The 25,134-nt window shown below is 35.0% G+C and overlaps 1 protein-coding gene across 1 annotated transcript in view; it reads left to right on the top strand.

The window, feature by feature from the left end:
- The first annotated feature begins 3,915 nt into the window (after nucleotides 1-3,915).
- Nucleotides 3,916-25,134, top strand: part of LOC132548006 (uncharacterized) — a 55,710-nt gene continuing 34,491 nt past the window's right edge. The window contains exons 1-3 of the mRNA XM_060211820.1: nucleotides 3,916-3,976; nucleotides 18,915-19,168; nucleotides 22,156-22,245. Coding sequence (XP_060067803.1) covers nucleotides 3,916-3,976; nucleotides 18,915-19,168; nucleotides 22,156-22,245 — 405 coding nt within the window. The remainder of the gene's footprint in view (nucleotides 3,977-18,914; nucleotides 19,169-22,155; nucleotides 22,246-25,134) is intronic.

The following is a 25,134-nucleotide window of genomic DNA, read 5'->3' as shown; positions in this document are numbered from 1 at the left end:
ACTCTGCTTTTTTGTTTCGTATCATTGACCAAAAATATCATTCGTACGCAATATAAAGCTTTCACATTGACAATCAAATGTTAACAGTATCACAACGCCATTTGTGGGACAGCTGTAGCTTGTGTACATAACGACACTCGTATTACGCGATTTGAGCACGATATGAGCACGACAGGAAAAGCAACCGGATATTGCAAATCTGTCTTAAATGAACGTCTCGTCTCGTCTAGTCTCGTCTAGACTCGCAAATAAATCATCTAAAAGTTTGTACCAAAACATAGGACATATCATTTACGTCCCTGTTGTACTATTCTCAATTTTCTAGCATTTTGTGAAGGAAAACCTACATACACATGTACGGATCTGTCAGGTACATCACGTATACAAAAATAAGAAAACATGCCCCTATTTATTACTTATTTATTAAACGAGTTTTACGTCCGCTGTTACGGCATTTCGGCCTTTCAGTGGACGATCCAGACATCACGAGTTCCGACCCCTAGAAAGGTTTTTTTGTTGCCCGCAGCACATCACTCCCCATTCTCTGATGTGAAAATATACCAAAGAGAGGGTCCGGTTGTATTTTGGAAACTGTCAAATTAGAAAATAGCTTTATGATCACCAAACAAAATTTAATACGCTTCTGATCACTATTCAATACAGTACTAAAAGTAACTCATGTGTATTATTACAGCAGTAAAATTAACTCCTTATTACTGTGTAACACATTATTATTACTGTAGTAAAATTAACTCCTGTGTGTTTAACTCATGTGTACTGTAGTAAAATTAACTCCTGTGTATTATTACTGTAGTAAAATTAACTCCTGTGTGTTATTACTGTAGTAAAAGTAACTCATGTGTATTATTACAGCAGTAAAATTAACTCCTGTGTATTATTACTGTAGTAAAATTAACTCCTGTGTATTATTACTGTAGTAAAATTAACTCATGTGTATTATTACAGCAGCAAAAATTAACTCCTGTGTATTATTACTGTAGTAAAATTAACTCCTGTGTATTATTACTGTAGTAAAATTAACTCGTGTGTATTATTACAGCAGTAAAATTAACTCCTGTGTATTATTACTAAAATTAACTCCTGTGTATTATTACTAAAATTAACTCCTGTGTATTATTACTGTAGTAAAATTAACTCATGTGTATTATTACTGTAGTAAAATTAACTCGTGTGTATTATTACTGTAGTAAAATTAACTCGTGTGTATTATTACAGCAGTAAAATTAACTCCTGTGTATTATTACTGTAGTAAAATTAACTCATGTGTATTATTACTGTAGTAAAATTAACTCCTGTGTATTATTACTGTAGTAAAATTAACTCCTGTGTATTATTACTGCAGTAAAATTAACTCATGTGTATTATTACTGTAGTAAAATTAACTCCTGTGTATTATTACAGCAGTAAAATTAACTCATGTGTATTATTACTGTATGTATTAAATTTAACTCCTGTGTATTATTACTTTAGTAAAATTAACACATGTGTATTATTACACAGTAAAATTAACTCCTGTGTATTATTACTGTAGTAAAATTAACTCCTGTGTATTATTACTGTAGTAAAATTAACTCCTGTGTATTATTACTGTAGTAAAATTAACTCATGTGTATTATTACTGTAGTAAAATTAACTCCTGTGTATTATTACTGTAGTAAAATTAACTCCTGTGTGTTATTACTGTAGTAAAATTAACTCCTGTGTATTATTACTGTAGTAAAATTAACTCCTGTGTGTTATTACTGTAGTAAAATTAACTCCTGTGTATTATTACTGTAGTAAAATTAACTCCTGTGTATTATTACAGCAGTAACATTAACTCGTGTGTATTATTACTGTAGTAAAATTAACTCCTGTGTATTATTACAGCAGTAAAATTAACTCGTGTGTATTATTACACAGTAAAATTAACTCCTGTGTATTATTACTGTAGTAAAATTAACTCGTGTGTATTATTACACAGTAAAATTAACTCATGTGTATTATTACAGCAGTAAAATTAACTCGTGTGTATTATTACACAGTAAAATTAACTCCTGTGTGTTATTACAGCAGTAAAATTAACTCATGTGTATTGTTACTGTAGTAAAATTAACTCATGTGTATTATTACAGCAGTAAAATTAACTCATGTGTATTATTACTGTAGTAAAATTAACTCCTGTGTATTATTACTGTAGTAAAATTAACTCCTGTGTATTATTACAGCAGTAAAATTAACTCCTGTGTATTATTATAAAATTAACTCATGTGTATTATTACTGTAGTAAAATTAACTCGTGTGTATTATTACTGTAGTAAAATTAACTCCTGTGTATTATTACTGTAGTAAAATTAACTCATGTGTGTTATTACTGTAGTAAAATTAACTCCTGTGTATTATTACAGCAGTAAAATCAACTCCTGTGTATTATTACTGTAGTAAAATTAACTCCTGTGTATTATTACACAGTAAAATTAACTCATGTGTGTTATTACAGCAGTAAAATCAACTCCTGTGTATTATTACTGTAGTAAAATTAACTCCTGTGTGTTATTACAGCAGTAAAATTAACTCCTGTGTATTATTACTGTAGTAAAATTAACTCCTGTGTATTATTACAGCAGTAAAATTAACACATGTGTATTATTACTGTAGTAAAATTAACTCCTGTGTGTTATTACTGTAGTAAAATTAACTCCTGTGTGTTATTACTGTAGTAAAATTAACTCCTGTGTATTATTACAGCAGTAAAATTAACTCATGTGTATTATTACTTTAGTAAAATTAACTCCTGTGTATTATTACACAGTAAAATTAACTCGTGTGTATTATTACTGTAGTAAAATTAACTCCTGTGTATTATTACTGTAGTAAAATTAACTCCTGTGTATTATTACAGCAGTAAAATTAACACAGGTGTATTATTACACAGTAAAATTAACTCATGTGTATTATTACTGTAGTAAAATTAACTCATGTGTATTATTACTGTAGTAAAATTAACTCGTGTGTATTATTACTAAAATTAACTCGTGTGTATTATTACACAGTAAAATTAACTCCTGTGTATTATTACTGTAGTAAAATTAACACATGTGTATTATTACACAGTAAAATTAACTCATGTGTATTATTACTGTAGTAAAATTAACTCATGTGTATTATTACTGTAGTAAAATTAACGCGTGTGTGTTATTACTGTAGTAAAATTAACGCGTGTGTATTATATATGCATTACAGTCAAACTTAGAATTTCGAAGGACTACCAAAATGACTTCGATACATCGAGACTTCGAATCATTCCAGGGGAGCTATATCGACGTTTCCACGATGTTTCTTCCTGAACAAACACAACAAATACCACATCACACGTATAAATAAAAATATGCATTTTCATCTTATAACATTTTCATTCATAGAAAAATAACTTTACATAGAAATCAAGGAGATATTGATAAAGCGTGGTTAGGTATACGGTCGCGCCTTCCTGTCACAAAGTATATGTATTTTACGGATCGATTTTAAATAAAACGGCGCACAGCATTAAAATGGTCTGCAAGTGTTACAGTAATTATTTCAAGACTTATAGGAACTAATTCATTCAAAAGAATGCAAATTAATATCATAATGTATTTTGTCCAGAAATGACAGTACTAACATCACACATCTTCGGTCATAGAAAATACAAGAATGTTTGTCGATGTTCTGACGACGGCCAGCCTGAATCAATCGGAGAACGCATAATTGACTGATAAATCAACGTGTTTCTCGTGCTTTTATGTTTAAAACTGAAATGTGACACTTTGGGAATGAATGAAATCATCATACAAGTGATAGGATTTCCTCCGATTGTTTTCACAATTCCGTAAATTATACCTAACTGAATATGCCTAACTAAATACTATCACCACAATGGCGGCGGTGACCATCACACGATGTCCCATTATATTTGATGAAACATCATGGCTTGTAAGTAAGCAATTAAATTCTAACTGTGCCCAGTCATTAGCTAACCTCGTAACACAGAGCCAATGTAGCGGGCTAAGGTAATCCCATTGTCAGGTAGCATTCTTCGTTGAAGTGTGTGCAATTTTGCAGCTGGGCCAAAAAATACTTTGTACAGTACTAATAAATGTTCGAATCATGAGGTGTCAATGACAGTGTTGGTTTATATCTTACGGTCCGTGAAAAACTTTGTTACATCGAAAAGTTCAATTTATAAAGCTTCGATTCATAATGGGGTACGTTAGTAGTAATATATAAGAATAAAATTCGGGAACGGACAAAAACTTTGATACATCGAGAAATTCGAATTATCGAAGTTCGATTCAACGAAGTTTGACTGTTTTTTAAAACAGCAATAATATCAAATTATAGGTAAAGATAGAATAGTAGAAATAAATGTTATATAACTTTAGAAAAAACAGTGATTAGATAGTAAGAAAAGTTATCTCACAGAAAGAACCTACGATACAAAAACGAATTTTAGATAATTTCAAATCTTCGGCGATATAATGGAAATAATGACGTCATTCTTCGTGACATCAACAACACGATTGCTAAACGACTGTTGTCCGTTACGTGATGTCACAGAAATCGATAAACAAAAGGAAGTGTTAACTGTAGTTTGTTTAAGCTATTTATAAGTGCATATTGAACTGGAGAAATATTTTAAGTTATTGAACTATTCAAAACTTTAGAGACTTTATTTTATGTATATCTGGTCTGTATTTTACGTTTTCACATTTTTTTATTTACCGTATAAAATACGAGATCATTAATTAAGCGAAGCTGTGATAATACACAAGAGTGTATTAACGCGCGTGACGTAATGGGTAAGCCTTGGCATAGCCCAATCAGCTGTGATGTTTCGGGAGACAATGGTAAGTTAAGAAAACCTCTAGGACTGATGTGTACGTATGAATAAGTATGTTTATCACGCCTCGCTGCTCTAATGTCACGGGGGGATTCCCCGACATACATCACATCGTAACACACGTCTAACGTCATCCACTTCTATCCGGAATAAAACACTCCGAGCGTCATTACAATATATCTCAGTGGTAGTGATTTTCGTTCAAACAATGAGGATTTTCATAGCGACATTGATTCTACTCCAGTATACGCTTGTATCACGATGCCAATTTCTAAATACAGGTAAGTGATGTTTGTCTTATTTCTTTTCTAGGCCTGTCATACTTAGTGTAATGACAAATGACAAGCCTTCCGGTGTAGTCAGGTAATTAATGTCAGGCTGAAATACATACGCCTACTGTTTATACAGACACTATGTTTAACAGGTATCAATATTTCGGCTCGAAACATGGCACAAAAATAATCCCGATAGCAGTATATCTAAACAAGACTTTATGGTTTCAGAACCATCTAAACGCTTTGTTCCATGTTAAACTAATTATACTGTTACAACACCAAATATTCATAATGGATGCCAGAATTTATTATGTCATGAACTGGGCATTCCACCTTAACCTACATATCAGCTTGACATGATAATATATAGAATATGCAATATATTTTTAGTACACTTCAAACTTTACATTTGTTATATCGAAAAAACATCACATATAACACCTTTGTTATACACATCACATATAACACTTTGTTATACACACCACATCTAACACATTGTTATAAACATCACATATAACACTTTGTTATACTCACCACATATAACACTTTGTTATACACATCACATATAACACTTTGTTACACACATCACATATAACACTTTGTTATACACACCACATCTAACACATTGTTATAAACATCACATATAACATTTTGTTATACAAATCACATATAACACTTTGTTATACTCACCACATATAACACTTTGTTATACACATCACATATAACACTTTGTTACACACATCACATATAACACTTTGTTATACACATCACATATAACACATTGTTATAAACATCACATATAACATTTTGTTATACAAATCACATATAACACTTTGTTATACACATCACATATAACACTTTGTTACACACATCAAACATAACACATTGTTATACACATCACATATAACACTTTGTTACACACATCAAACATAACACATTGTTATACACATCACATATAACACTTTGTTACACACATCAAACATAACACATTGTTATTATACACATCACATATAACACTTTGTTACACACATCACTTTGTTACACACATCACATAACACTTTGTTATATAACACATACACATCACATATAACACTAACACACTTTGTTATACACACACATCACATATAACACTTTGTTATACACATCACATATAACACTTTGTTATACACATCACATATAACACTTTGTTACACACATCACATATAACACTTTGTTATACACATCACATATAACACTTTGTTATACAAATCACATATAACACTTTGTTACACACATCACATATAACACTTTGTTACACTCATCACATATAACACTTTGTTATACACATCACATATAACACTTTGTTATACAAATCACATATAACACTTTGTTATACACATCACATATAACACTTTGTTACACATATCAAACATAACACATTGTTATACACACCACATCTAACACATTGTTATAAACATCACATATAACACTTTGTTATACACATCACATATAACACTTTGTTACACACATCAAACATAACACTTTGTTATACACATCACATATAACACATTGTTATACACATCACATATATCACTTTGTTATACAAATCAAACATGAGACTTTGTTATACACATCACATATAACACTTTGTTATACACATCACATATAACACATTGTTATACACATCACATATAACACTTTGTTATACACATCACATATAACACTTTGTTATACACACCACATCTAACACATTGTTATAAACATCACATATAACACATTGTTATACACATCATATATAACACTTTGTTACACATATGACATGTAACAATTTGTTACACACATCACATATAACACTTTGTTATAAACATCACATATAACGCTTTGTTATACACATCACATATAACACTTTGTTATACACACCATTCACTTCAAACCAGAAACTTTTTCATACATTTCAAACTAAAAAGTTTATCATACACTTTTAACCAGAGACTTCAAACTAGAAAGTTTGTCGTACACTTCTAACCGCAAAGGTCGTCATATATTTCAACCCAAAAGCGTTGTCATTCACTTCTAACCAGAAACTTTTTGATACACTTCAAACTAGAAAGTTCGTCATACACTTCTAACCGCAAAGGTTGTCATTCATTTCAAACCAGAAACTTTGTCATACACTTCAAACCAGAAAGTTTGACATACTCTCCAAACCAAAAAGTTTGACATACTCTCCAAACCAGAATTTCGTTATACACTTATGACCAGAAACTTTGTCATACACTTCAAACCAGAACCTTTTCATACAACACAAACCAGAACATTTGCCACATACCAAAACCCAGAAATGTTTCCATGCTGTTCAAGGTAGAAAGTTTGCCATACACTTCAAACCAGCACGTTTGTCATACAGTTCCAGCTAGAAAGTATGTCATACACTTTCAACTAGAAAGTTTGCCATACCCTTCAAACAAGAAAGTTTGCCATACCCTTCAAACAAGAAAATTTGTCATACACTTCAAACCAATAAGTTTGTCATAGTTCCAGCTAGAAAGTATGTCATACACTTCAAACTAGAAAGTTTGTCATTCACTTGAAACCAAAATGTTTGTCATACACTTCAAACCAAAAACGTTGTCATTCACTTCAAACTAGAACCTTTTTATACACCTCAAACCAGACCATTTGCCACGCACCAAAACCCAGAAACGTTTTCATGCAGTTCAAACCAGAAAGTTTGTCGTACACTTCTAAAAAGAAAGATTGTCATACACTTTTAACTAGAAAGTTTGCCATACACTTCAAACCAGAAACTTTTTCATACACTTCAAACTAGAAAGTTTGTCATACACTTCAAACCAGCATGTTTGTCATACAGTTCCAGCTAGAAAGTTTGTCATACACTTCTAACCAGAAAGTTTGTCATACACTTCATACCAGAAAATTTGTCATACAAATCAAACCAAAAAATTTGTCATACACATCCAACTAGAAAGTTTTGTCATACACCTCAAACCAGAACCTTTGCCACACACCAAAATGAAAAAAAAAATTCATGCACTTCAAAGTAGAAAGTTTGCCATATGCTTCAAACCTGAAAGATTGTCATACATTTTTAACTAGAAAGTTTGTCATACACTTCAAACTAGAAAGTTTGTCATACACTTCAAACCAGCAAGTTTGTCATACACTTCAAACTAGAAGGTTTGTCATACACTTCAAACTAAAAGCTTTGGCATTCACTTGAAACCAAAATGTTTGTCATACACTGCAAACCAAAAACGTTGTCATACACTTCAAACTAGAAGGTTTGTCATACACTTCAAACTAAAAGCTTTGTCATTCACTTGAAACCAAAATGTTTGTCATACACTTCAAATCCAAAACAATGTCATTCACTTGAAACAGAAAGGTTGCCATCAAATTCAAACTAGAAAGTTTGTCATACACTTCTAACCAGATAGGTTGTCATACACTTCAAATCCAAAACAATGTAATTCACTTGAAACAGAAAGGTTGTCATCAAATTCAAACCAGAAAGTCTATCGTACACTTCAAGCTAGAAATTTTGTCATACATCTCAAACCAGAAGGTTTGTTATACACTTCAAACCAGAAGGTTTGTCATACACGTCAAACCAGAAGGTTTGTCATACACGTCAAACCAGAAGGTTTGTCATACACGTCAAGCCAGAAAGTTTGTCATCCACTTCAAACCAGAAGGTTTGTCATACACTTCAAACCAGAAAGTTTGTCATACACGTCAAACCAGAAAGTTTGTTATACACTTCAAACCAGAAAGTTTGTTATACACGTCAAACCAGAAAGTTTGTCATACACGTCAAACCAGAAAGTTTGTTATACACGTCAAACCAGAAGGTTTGTCATACACTTCAAACCAGAAGGTTTGTTATACACTTCAAACCAGAAGGTTTGTCATACACTTCAAACCAGAAGGTTTGTCATACACGTCAAACCAGAAAGTTTGTCATACACTTCAAACCAGAAGGTTTGTCATACACGTCAAACCAGAAAGTTTGTTATATACGTCAAACCAGAAGGTTTGTCATACACTTCAAACCAGAAAGTTTGTTATACACTTCAAACCAGAAAGTTGATCATACAGTTCCAGCTAGAAATTTTTTCATACACTTCAAAGCAGAAAAGTTGTAATACACTTCAAACCAGAAACAAAAAGTTTGATATACGCTTCAACCCAGAAGATTTTTTAATACACTTCTAACCAGAAACGTTGTCATACACTTCAAACCAGAACTTTGTAACCAGCCTTAATGAGGATATTTTGTTATACAAACAGGAAAATTAGTAAAATACGTCCAACTTGAATCGGTGTCACAATACTCAAAAGAAAAAGTTATACACCTCAAAATAGACTTTTTTAAATAAATCTCAAACTCGAAACTTCTAACCTTTGATATACACATCTACATGGACGTTCTTTTAGACACGTTAAACTGGACACTTTGTTATACACCACAAACTGCACACTTTTTTGACATTTGAAACAGGACACTTTAATATCCACCAAAAACTGGACACTTATTCATACACCTCAAACTGGACACTTTGTTATACACCACAAACTGGACACTTTGTTATACACCACAAACTGGACACTTTTTTATACACCACAAACTGGACACTTTGTTATACACCTCAAACTGGACACTTTGTTTTACACCTCAAACTGGACACTTACTTTGTTATACACCTCAAACTGGACACTTTGTTATACACCACAAACTGGACACCACAAACTGGACACTTTGTTATACACCACAAACTGGACACTTTGATATACACCTCAAACTGGACACTTTGATATACACCACAAACTGGACACTTTGATATACACCACAAACTGGACACTTTGATATACACCACAAACTGGACACTTTGTTATACACCACAAACTGGACACTTACTTTGTTATACACCACAAACTGGACACTTTGTTAGACACCACAAACTGGACACTTTGTTATACACCACAAACTGGACACTTTGTTATACACCACAAACTGGACACTTACTTTGTTATACACCACAAACTGGACACTTTGTTATACGCCACAAACTGGACACTTTGTTATACGCCACAAACTGGACACTTCGTTATACACCACAAACTTGACACTTTGATATACATCACAAACTGGACACTTACTTTGTTATACACCACAAACTGGACACCACAAACTGGACACTTTGTTATACACCACAAACTGGACACTTTGATATACACCTCAAACTGGACACTTTGATATACACCACAAACTGGACACTTTGATATACATCACAAACTGGACACTTTGATATACACCACAAACTGGACACTTACTTTGATATACACCACAAACTGGACACCACAAACTGGACACTTTGTTATACGCCACAAACTGGACACTTTGTTATACGCCACAAACTGGACACTTCGTTATACACCACAAACTTGACACTTTGTTATACACCACAAACTGGACACTTTGTTATACACCACAAACTGGACACTTTGTTATACACCACAAACTGGACACTTTGATATACACCACAAACTGGACACTGTTATACATCACAAACTGGACACTTTGATATACACCACAAACTGGACACTTTGATATACACCACAAACTGGACACTTTGTTATACACCACAAACTGGACACTTTGTTATGCACCACAAACTGGACACTTTGATATACACCACAAACTGGACACTTTGATATACACCACAAACTGGACACTTTGATATACACCACAAACTGGACACTTACTTTGTTATACACCACAAACTGGACACTTACTTTGTTATACACCACAAACTGGACACCACAAACTGGACACTTTGTTATACACCACAAACTGGACACTTTGTTATACGCCACAAACTGGACACTTTGTTATACACCACAAACTGGACACTTTGTTATACACCACAAACTGGACACTTTGATATACACCACAAACTGGACACTTTGATATACACCACAAACTGGACACTTTGTTATACACCTCAAACTGGACACTTTGTTATGCACCACAAACTGGACACTTTGTTATACACCACAAACTGGACACTTTGATATACATCACAAACTGGACACTGTTATACATCACAAACTGGACACTTTGATATACACCACAAACTTGACACTTTGATATACACCACAAACTGGGCACTGTTATACATCACAAAGTGGACACTTTGTTATACACCACAAACTGGACACTTACTTTGTTATACACCACAAACTGGACACTTTGTTAGACACCACAAACTGGACACTTTGTTATACACCACAAACTGGACACTTTGTTATACACCACAAACTGGACACTTTGTTATACACCACAAACTGGACACTTTGTTATACACCACAAACTGGACACTTTGATATACACCACAAACTGGACACTTTGATATACACCACAAACTGGACACTTCGTTATACACCACAAACTGGACACTTTGTTATACATCACAAACTGGACACTTTGATATACACCACAAACTGGACACTTTGTTATACACCACAAACTGGACACTTTGATATACACCACAAACTGGACACTTTGATATACACCACAAACTTGACACTTTGTTATACACCACAAACTGGACACTTTGTTATACACCACAAACTGGACACTTTGATATACACCACAAACTGGACACTTTGTTATACACCACAAACTGGACACTTTGATATACACCACAAACTGGACACTTTGATATACACCACAAACTGGACACTTTGATATACACCACAAACTGGACACTTTGTTATACACCACAAACTGGACACTTTGATATACACCACAAACTGGACACTTTGATATACACCACAAACTGGACACTTTGATATACACCACAAACTGGACACTTTGTTATACACCACAAACTGGACACTTTGATATACACCACAAACTGGACACTTTGATATACACCACAAACTGGACACTTTGTTATACATCACAAACTGGACACTTTGATATACACCACAAACTGGACACTTTGATATACACCACAAACTTGACACTTTGATATACACCACAAACTGGGCACTGTTATACATCACAAACTGGACACTTTGTTATACACCACAAACTGGACACTTTGATATACACCACAAACTGGACACTTTTTTATACACCACAAACTGGACACTTTGTTATACACCACAAACTGGACACTTTGATATACACCACAAACTGGACACTTTGATATACACCACAAACTGGACACTTTGATATACACCACAAACTGGACACTTACTTTGTTATACACCACAAACTGGACACTTACTTTGTTATACACCACAAACTGGACACTTTGTTATGCACCACAACTGGACACTTTGTTATACACCACAAACTGGACACTTTGATATACACCACAAACTGGACACTTTGATATACACCACAAACTGGACACTTTGATATACACCACAAACTGGACACTTACTGTTATACACCACAAACTGGACACTTTGATATACACCACTTTGTTAACTGGACACTTTGTTATACACCACAAACTGGACACTTTGATATACACCACAAACTGGACACTTTGATATACACCACAAACTGGACACTTTGATATACACCACAAACTGGACACTTACTTTGTTATACACCACAAACTGGACACTTTGATATACACCACAAACTGGACACTTACTTTGTTATACACCACAAACTGGACACTTTGATATACACCACAAACTGGACACTTTGTTATACACCACAAACTGGACACTTTGATATACACCACAAACTGGACACTTTGTTATACACCACAAACTGGACACTTTGATATACACCTCAAACTGGACACTTTGATATACACCACAAACTGGACACTTTGTTATACACCTCATACTGGACACTTTGATATACACCACAAACTGGACACTTTGTTATACGCCACAAACTGGACACTTTGTTATGCACCACAAACTGGACACTTTGATATACACCACAAACTGGACACTTTGATATACACCACAAACTGGACACTTTGATATACACCACAAACTGGACACTTTGATATGGACACTTTGATATACATCACAAACTGGACACTTACTTTGTTATACACCACAAACTGGACACTTTGATATACATCACAAACTGGACACTTTGATATACACCACAAACTGGACACTTACTTTGATATACACCACAAACTGGACACTTTGTTATACACCACATACTGGACACTTTGATATACACAAACTGACACACCACAAACTGGACACTTTGATCAAACTATACACCACAAACTGGACACTTTGTTATACACCACAAACTGGACACTTTGTTATACACCACAAACTGGACACTTTGATATACACCACAAACTGGACACTTTGATATACACCACAAACTGGACACTTTGATATACACCACAAACTGGACACTTTGATATACACCACAAACTGGACACTTTGATATACACCACAAACTGGACACTTTGATATACACCAAACAAACTGGACACTTCGTTATACACCACAAACTTGACACTTTGTTATACACCACAAACTGGACACTTTGTTATACACCACAAACTAGACACTTTGTTATACACCACAAACTGGACACTTTGATAAACACCACAAACTGGACACTTTGATATACACCACAAACTGGACACTTCGTTATACACCACAAACTGGACACTTTGTTATACACTACAAACTGGACACTTTGTTATACATCACAAACTGGACACTTTGATATACACCACAAACTGGACACTTTGATATACACCACAAACTGGACACTTTGATATACACCACAAACTGGACACTTTGATATACACCACAAACTGAAAACTTACTTTGTTATACACCACAAACTGGACACTTTGATATACACCTCAAACTGGACACTTTGATATACACCACAAACTGGACACTTTGTTATACACCACAAACTGGACACTTTGTTATACACCACAAACTGGACACTTTGATATACACCACAAACTGGACACTTTGATATACACCACAAACTGGACACTATACACCACAAACTGGACACTTTGTTATACACCACAAACTGGACACAAACTGGACACTTTGATATACACCACAAACTGGATACACCACAAACTGGACACTTTGATTATACACCACAAACTGGACAACTGGACACTTTGTTACACCACACCACAAACTGGACACTTTGTTACACCACAAACTGGACACTTTGTTATACAAAACTGGACACTTTGATATACACCACAAACTGGACACTTTGATATACACCACAAACTGGACACTTTGATATACACCACAAACTGGACACTTCGTTATACACCACAAACTGGACACTTTGTTATACACCACAAACTGGACACTTTGATATACACCACAAACTGGACACTTTGATATACACCACAAACTGGACACTTTGATATACACCACAAACTGGACACTTTGATATACACCACAAACTGGACACTTTGTTATACACCACAAACTGGACACTTTGATATACACCACAAACTGGACACTTTGATATACACCACAAACTGGACACTTTGATATACACCACAAACTGGACATTTCGTTATACACCACAAACTGGACACTGTTATACATCACAAACTTGACACTTTGATATACACCACAAACTGGACACTTTGATATACACCACAAACTGGACACTTTGATATACACCACAAACTGGACACTTTGATATACACCACAAACTGGACACTTTGATATACACCACAAACTGGACACTTTGATATACACCACAAACTGGACACTTTGATATACACCACAAACTGGACACTTTGATATACACCACAAACTGGACACTTTGATATACACCACAAACTGGACACTTTGATATACACCACAAACTGGACACTTTGATATACACCATACACTTTGATATACACAAACTGGACACTTTGTTATACACCACAAACTGGACACTTACACCACAAACTTGTTATACACCACAAACTGGACACTTTGTTATACACCACAAACTGGACACTTTGTTATACACCACAAACTGGACACTTTGTTATACACCACAAACTGGACACTTTGTTATACACCACAAACTGGACACTTTGTTATACGCCACAAACTGGACACTTTGTTATACACCACAAACTGGACACTTTGTTATACACCACAAACTAGACACTTTGTTATACGCCACAAACTGGACACTTTGTTATGCACCACAAACTGGACACTTTGTTATACACCACAAACTGGACACTTTGTTATACATCACAAACTGGACACTTTGTTAGACACCACAAACTGGACACTTTGATATACACCACAAACTCGACACTTTGTTATACACCACAAACTGGACACTTTGTTATACACCACAAACTGGACACTTTGTTATACATCACAAACTGGACACTTTGATATACATCACAAACTGGACAGTTTGATATACACCACAAACTGGACACTTTGTTTTACACCTCAAACTGGACACTTTGTTTTACACCTCAAACTGGACACTTTGATATACACCACAAACTGGACACTTCGTTATACACCACAAACTGGACACTTCGTTATACATCACAAACTGGACACTTTGATATACATCACAAACTGGACACTTTGATATACACCACAAACTGGACACTTTGATATACACCACAAACTGGACACTTTGATATACACCACAAACTGGACACTTTGTTATACACCACAAACTGGACACTTTGATATACATCACAAACTGGACACTTTGTTATACACCACAAACTGGACACTTCGTTATACACCACAAACTGGACACTTTGATATACACCACAAACGGGACACTTTGATATACACCACAAACTGGACACTTTGTTATAACACAAACTGGACACTTCGTTATACACCACAAACTGGACACTTTGTTATACACCACAAACTTGACACTTTGTTATACACCACAAACTGGACACTGTTATACACCACAAACTGGACACTTTGTTATACACCACAAACTGGACACTTTGTTATACACCACAAACTGGACATTTTTTATACACCACAAACTGGACACTTTTTTATACACCACAAACCGAATGTTTTCATCACATGTACGTCTATCGTTGTAGAAATGAATGTAACTGTTTAATTACAAAAGACAGCTTTTTTATCCAGTGGTTTAAACGTGATGTGATAAAGCTGTTCAAAATTCCATTGTCTTTCAATATCTTATACTTTATTGCATTTAATTTGAACTGAAGATCAGATACGTTGTTACACTAGTATTACTCATCGATGTAAATATCTATGTGGCTTCAGATATTGACCTCGTTTTCGACATGTCTCATTATGAGGTCACAGTAATCTTCATTGTTTGGTCATGATGTCCTCTTAAAATAGAAATGATTAAAACTGAGGTGTAAAACACCAGTTGCAGTCGTGTACATAACATTTAAAATGCAGATATATGGAAAGAAGTTTAAAATATCTTGTCTGACACTGTATGAAACACGTACTGAGGTTTACAAGCTTCTTACTAAACCATCAGAGAGATAACACACAATCATCGATACCTGTCCCATTACTTGTGTACATTAAATATATAAGGTGTATAACGCTACAGATTAGAATTTCAATACGTTGTAACACGGTTCTTCAAAGTATTAATATTTAGCCAACCAATACTGTTTCAAATTCCAGTGCTAATACCTTGTGTTACGGTAACATTATAAACGACAAATATAGGTAATTTATGTCTATCATCCTAGGTAATTAAACGATTTTTAATGCCGTTTAATTACTTAACAAAAATCGACGACATTTATGCAAATGAAAAAGTTAAAGTATGTGTTCCTTATCCATTTTTTCAAAGACATCGCAACTATAACCACAGACGACCTAAAATAGACTACCACTGTATATATACTGGTCATCGGACATTAACAGACCGTGTACCACTGTATATATACTGGTCATCAGACATTAACAGACCGTGTACCACTGTATATATACTGGTCATCAGACATTAACAGACCGTGTACCACTGTATATATACTGGTCATCAGACATTAACAGACCGTGTACCACTGTATATATATCTGCAGACCGTGTATGTATATATACATTAACAGTATTGTATATATACTGGTCATCAGACATATGTACCACTGTATATATACTGGTCATCAGACATTAACAGACTGTGTACCACTGTATATATACTGGTCATCAGACATTAACAGACTGTGTACCACTGTATATATACTGGTCATCAGACATTAACAGACCGTGTACCACTGTATATATACTGGTCATCAGACATTAACAGACCGTGTACCACTGTATATATACTGGTCATCAGACATTAACAGACTGTGTACGACTGATCTAACGCTTTAATTTCTTTCTAAATATCACTTATGTAATATATCCCTAAGATATGATCTTTCCCTGTCAGAGATTGATTGATGTCTTAATTGATTTTAGCAAAATGGGTTTCTTTCTTTTATTTTCTCCTCCACATTTTATCTTTCAAACATTCAGATTTCAAATATCACCAAGGTAATCAAACATTAAATCTTGTCTGTCTCGTTTCCTGAAATATTCTTTAGAAATGAAAAAAAATTAACTAAGATCCTGTATTTCTGACTAATATGAACGGAATAATGTATATTATCTTCATAATGTCAGATTTTTTCTCATCACAGAGCTAATTAATTATTATGAAACCATGTTTATGTTATGGGTACTTAACCCTACTATAGATCCATGTGTAAAGGTTCAGTGACGACGAGAAAAAAGTCTGATCTTGTTAGGTATACGGCAACAGGTTTTACTTGTGTCACACCGTGACGATAGTCCAATGATTTACTATGATAAATCGACTCATACACAAACGATTTCCCGTTGTTGTAATTTTATATGAAAACTTCAAGTCAAGCCCAAAGATACAAGTTTGCAGTCAATAGAAAATAACATTTCGGTTTAATGTAGCATACTCCTAAACGCGACACGCAACCAACAATTAAAATGTAATAATGATTGCATATGATAGCTTTAAATCAAGCCGAAAGATAAAAGTTCGTACTCAATAAAAAATTAATGTTTCAGTTCAACGTGCTCTTATACGCGGGTGCAACCGAATATTGAAATAATAAGAAAATGTCAAATTTTATATATAATTTCATTGGAATCTATAATACAACTAACCGTGAAATACCTTGTATGCATGTCGTCAGTATGACTGCCGAAGAGCCACGCTATGACAAAACGTCACTAAGTTCACACGCAGAAATTTTATAACAAAATAGTGGCGAGTTTAGCATTACGTCAGGGGAGTAATGGCGGTACCTACGGGCTCGAGAAAGTCACCTGTTGGCAGAATTACACTTACGTTTATCACGAGAGAATATTTATATATTCTGCCCGCAATGTTCTAACACAAAAACGTAATTTGTCCCCGGTTTAAACCACCGTAAGATAAACAGGAATATCAAAACTGAATTAAACTTAACATAATGCTGTCAGATTTGAAGGTCGTACTTCGTCAGCGCAAATTAACAATGAAGATGAAGAGAAATATGATTATAGTCCGGAGCTAGAAGGGCCACTGTCCACCCCCCTCCCCCTTCCCCTCCACAAACCCCCGAACCGATATTTTTCTGAAGCCCCATGACGTCCTGATCACGAAAATATATGTTAACATTGCGTCATCAAGATGGCCGTCATAATGAAATTTACCCAAAACTTTATTAAAGTTTTTAATTAGTGTTGCATGCATTTTACAGATGTAACAGAACCACCAGTTGATCCAGTTGATGTAGCCATTGTAGAAACCAGGGACAACACAACACCTGACAGAATGACAATCACCATGCCCTACAATCTCAACATGGGCATAGAATTGATGCAAAGTGAAAAACCTGTTAGTCTATCTTTAAAACTGGTTGATAATAAGAACGAACTTCGCGATGTATACGTGACTAGAATGAATAAGGATGGAAAAAAGATTCTACAGAAAGTAAACATTCCTATCCATAAAGTAAGTTATCATCATCATCATCATCATCATCATCATCATCATCATCATCATCATCATCATCTAGTCCTCCTCCACTTCCTTCTCATTATCATCATCTAGTCCTCCTCCTCCTCCTCCTCCTCCTCCTCATCATCATCATCATTATCTAGTCCTCCTCCTCCTCCTCCTCCTCCTCCTCATCATCATCTAGTCCTCCTCCTCCTCCTCATCATCATCTAGTCCTCCTCCACCTCCTTCTCCTCCTCCTCATCATCATCATCATCTAGTCCTCCTCCTCCTCCTCATCATCATCATCTAGTCCTCCTCCACCTCCTTCTCCTTCTCCTCCTCATTATCATCATCTAGTCCTCCTCCTCCTCCTCCTCCTCATCATCATCACCATCATCATCATCTAGTCCTCCTCCACCTCCTTCTCCTCCTCCTCCTCATTATCATCATCTAGTCCTCCTCCACCTCCTTCTCCTCCTCCTCCTCATTATCATCATCTAGTCCTCCTCCTCCTCCTCCTCCTCCTCCTCCTCCTCATCATCATCATCATCATCATCTAGTCCTCCTCCACCTCCTTCTCCTCCTCCTCCTCATTATCATCATCTAGTCCTCCTCCTCTTCCTCCTCCTCCTCATCATCTAGTCCTCCTCCACCTCCTCCTCCTCCTCCTCCTCCTCCTCCTCCTCATCATCATCATCATCAGCAGCAGAAGCGTCGTCGTCATCATTAGATATATTCTATAGTTATGCTACTCTCTGTTATTACGTTTTGCTGTTGTATTTGGATTTACCTGAGATTTTCTGCTGGCGGTAAATTATTTCCTGTGTAACAGTCTATAAATGTCGATATATATTTAAAATTGTTTCTGTTCCTGCTACTGTAATCAACTAAACAAAGTATTAGGGTACTTATCTTCTATCTATAGAAAACAGGAAGTATAACCATGACAACGTGGTGGTGTGGTATAGATAACAGGAAATATATACAGGACAACATGATGGTGTGGTATAGATAACAGGTAATATATACAGGAAAACGTGATGGTGTGGTATAGATAACAGGTAATATATACAGGACAACGTGATGGTGTGGTATAGATAACAGGTAATATATACAGGACAACGTGATGGTGTGGTATAAATAACAGGTAATATATACAGAACTACGTGATGGTGTGGTATAGATAACAGGAAATATTACCATGACAACGTGATGGTGTGGTATAGATAACAGGTAATATATACAGGACAACGTGATGGTGTGGTATAGATAACAGGTAATATATACAGAACTACGTGATGGTGTGGTATAGATAACAGGAAATATTACCATGACAACGTGATGGTGTGGTATAGATAACAGGTCATATATACAGAACTACGTGATGGTGTGGTATAGATAACAGGAAACATTACCATGACAACATGATGGTGTGGTATAGGTAACAGGTAATATATACAGGACAACGTGATGGTGTGGTATAGATAACAGGTAATATAACCAGCACAACGTTTTGGTGTGGTATAGAAAACAGGAAGTATAACCATGACAACGTGATGGTGTGGTATAGATAACAGGAAATATATACAGGACAACGTGGTGGTGTGGTATAGATAACAGGAAATATATACAGGACAACGTGGTGGTGTGGTATAGATAACAGGTAATATATACAGGACAACGTGGTGGTGTGGTATAGATAACAGGTAATATATACAGGACAACGTGATGGTGTGGTATAGATAACAGGTAATATATACAGGACAACGTGATGGTGTGGTATAGATAACAGGTAATATATACAGGACAACGTGATGGTGTGGTATAGATAACAGGTAATATATACAGACAACGTGGTGGTGTGGTATAGATAACAGGAAATATTACCATGACAACGTGATGGTGTGGTATAGATAACAGGTAATATATACAGAACTACGTGATGGTGTGGTATAGATAACAGGAAATATTACCATGACAACGTGATGGTGTGGTATAGGTAACAGGTAATATATACAGGACAACGTGATGGTGTGGTATAGATAACAGGTAATATAACCAGCACAACGTTTTGGTGTGGTATAGAAAACAGGAAGTATAACCATGACAACGTGATGGTGTGGTATAGATAACAGGTAATATATACAGGACAACGTGATGGTGTGGTATAGATAACAGGAAATATATACAGGACAACGTGATGATGTGGTATAGATAACAGGTAATATATACAGAACTACGTGATGGTGTGGTATAGATAACAGGTAATATATACAGGACAACGTGATGGTGTGGTATAGATAACAGGTAATATATACAGGACAACGTGATGGTGTGGTATAGATAACAGGTAATATAACCAGGACAACGTGATGGTGTGGTATAGATAACAGGAAATATATTATATAATGGTGGACAATATCACCCTATTAAACCTCACGTGACCTCCATTGATGATCAGAACAAGGTCATTCTATATTGGTAAATAAAATTAGAGATAGCTAGAGATATTTTAGTCAGTGATTGACAGATATCACGCATTGGTCATCACTTTAGACAAATGTTAATATCACGCAGTGTCATCACTTTAGACAAATGTTCATTTCACGCAGTGGTCATCACTTTAGACAAATGTTCATTTCACGCAGTGGTCATCACTTTAGACAAATGTTAATATCACGCAGTGGTCATCACTTAATTTATATGTTAACGGTAGCTTTATGGTGTTGGTACATTATTTGTATGATAAATGAATTTCTACACTTGTTCTGTATTCCTAATACATATTCATGTGAAACACACAAATGCGATGCATGTTTGAATATGAGATCGACAGAAAGAGTTTTCTTTCCCGTGTTATAATATTTCATTCAAATTCTTTTGAAATAATTCTAGACAGCGAATATACTATTTATGTATGTTTAAGTTTTCGGCTGATCATAGTCATATATATGTTTACCACCTAATGGAAAAACTTGTCGTGCTTTCTCTTGTTACAGAATGTTGCCTTTTATCAAGATAGTGAGACGGGAGCTGCGTGTAAAGTGACCTGCGAGGGCCTCTCACAAGGACACTGTGACCCTTTACTGGTAACAACTAAAATTGATCACTAACTTCTGTCGGTCGTAAGATCCAGATCATGAGACACTCTAACGCGGCTGTGAGATCTAGTACGTGTGAAAGAGTAGGTTGTGAGTTCTAGAGTCTATAACATCTTCAGTCGGCTGTGAGATCTAGAGCGTGAAACAGCCTCTTCGGCTGTGATATATAGAACGTGAAACAGCCTTTTCAGCTGTGAGATCTAGAGCGTGAAACAGCCTCTTCGGCTGTGAGATCTAGAACGTGAAACAGCCTTTTCAGCTGTGAGATCTAGAACGTGAAACAGCCTCTTCGGCTGTGATGTATAGAACGTGAAACAGCCTTTTCAGCTGTGAGATCTAGAACGTGAAACAGCCTTTTCGGCTGTGATATCTAGAACGTGAAACAGCCTCTTCGGCTGTGAGATCTAGAACGTGAAACAGCCTCTTCGGCTGTGAGATCTAGAACGTGAAACAGCCTCTTCGGCTGAGAGATCTAGAACGTGAAACAGCCTTTTCAGCTGTGAGATCTAGAGCGAGAAACAGATTCTTCGACTTTAAAATCTAGAGCGTGATACAGCCTCTTCACCTGTGAGGTCTAGAAAATGACCTATACAGTGTGACAGCCATAGGTTGTTACATTCCCAGTCGACCGTGACGTGTAGAGCGTGTGACAACCCCAGTCGGGCAGGAGATCTAAAATGAGTGACAGCGCCAGTTGGCAGTGTTCTTCTACCAGTCCTTCCACGTACTGCCAAACTCGCCCTTGGAAAACATGATATCTTATCTTTAAACGTGGTATCAATATGAGATTATCTGGAGGGGGTCGGGCTGAGGGGGGGAGGGGGGGGGGGCAATGGGGACCAATTGGAGATAATTCACAGGTATAATGTATCGTTCTGTCGCTATTATTACATACGTTGTATGCAGTAAGATTTAGAAAATAAATGTAGACAATTCAGCGACACACTTTTGGTTGATAAAGTCACACGGTATACGATATAAACAACAAAACCCACAACATTATTACACACTGAGTAACACTCCTTTGAAGTTAGAACACCTTGCAATGTATCGTGACGGATTGGAAGGAAAATCAAGTGATCCATTATTTTCGCTTTATTTATATCTACATATGTTTTAAACACGGCTAAGTAATGATGTAGCTCTGAAATAAAAAGAAAACATTCTTGAGTACGTTATTACCATGATGATGCAGCTAATAACAGCTCTATATAAATATGTGTTTATTTAAATTAGTTTCCGCATTTTTCCCTTGTAACACATACATACTTTCATTATTGACGTCAGTGTGTTGTAATTTATATTCAAACGTTCTATTATTCTACGACATCCGGAAACGGTTCACATGTAACACAATAAAAATACGTCCGGTTACTGTTCACAAATTAAACAATGAAGATATGTCTGGTTACACATATAACACAATACAGATATGTCTGGTTACACATATAACACAATACAGATATGTCTGGTTACACATATAACACAATAAAGATATGTCTGGTTACACATATAACACAATAAAGATATGTCTGGTTACACATATAACACAATAAAGATATGTCTGGTTACACATATAACACAATAAAGATATGTCTGGTTACACATATAACACAATAAAGATATGTCTGGTTACACATATAACACAATAAAGATATGTCTGGTTACACATATAACACAATAAAGATATGTCTGGTTACACATATAACACAATAAAGATATGTCTGGTTACACATATAACACAATGAAGATATGTCTGATTACACATATAACACAATAAAGATATGTCTGGTTACACATATAACACAATAAAGATATGTCTGGTTACACATATAACACAATACAGATATGTCTGGTTACACATATAACACAATAAAGATATGTCTGGTTACACATATAACACAATAAAGATATGTCTGGTTACACATATAACACAATAAAGATATGTCTGGTTACACATATAACACAATAAAGATATGTCTGGTTACACATATAACACAATAAAGTCTGGTTACACATATAACACAATACAGATATGTCTGGATTACACATATAACACAATAAAGATATGTCTGGTTACACATATAACACAATAAAGATATGTCTGGTTACACATATAACACAATAAAGATATGTCTGGTTACACATATAACACAATAAAGATATGTCTGGTTACACATATAACACAATAAAGATATGTCTGGTTACACATATAACACAATACAGATATGTCTGGTTACACATATAACACAATAAAGATATGTCTGGTTACACATATAACACAATAAATATATGTCTGGTTACACATATAACACAATAAAGATATGTCTGGTTACACATATAACACAATAAAGATATGTCTGGTTACACATATAACACAATAAAGATATGTCTGGTTACACATATAACACAATAAAGATATGTCTGGTTACACATATAACACAATAAAGATATGTCTGGTTACACATATAACACAATATAACACATATAAACAATAAAGATATGTCTGGTTACACATATAACACAATAAAGATATGTCTGGTTACACATATAACACAATAAAGATATGTCTGGTTACACATATAACACAATAAAGATATGTCTGGTTAGATATGTCTGGTTACACATATAACACAATAACAGATATGTCTGGTTACACATATAACACAATAAAGATATGTCTGGTTACACATATAACACAATAAAGATATGTCTGGTTACACATATGTCTGGTTACACATATAACACTATACAGATATGTCTGGTTACACATATAACACAATAAAGATATGTCTGGTTACACATATAACACAATAAAGATATGTCTGGTTACACATATAACACAATAAAGATATGTCTGGTTACACATATAACACA

Source organism: Ylistrum balloti, unplaced genomic scaffold, assembly GCF_031769215.1.
Source record: "Ylistrum balloti isolate Yb309-2 unplaced genomic scaffold, AGI_CSIRO_Ybal_v1 Utg369994, whole genome shotgun sequence".
NCBI lineage: Eukaryota > Metazoa > Mollusca > Bivalvia > Pectinida > Pectinidae > Ylistrum > Ylistrum balloti.
This window is presented reverse-complemented; position numbering and strand designations above follow the sequence as displayed.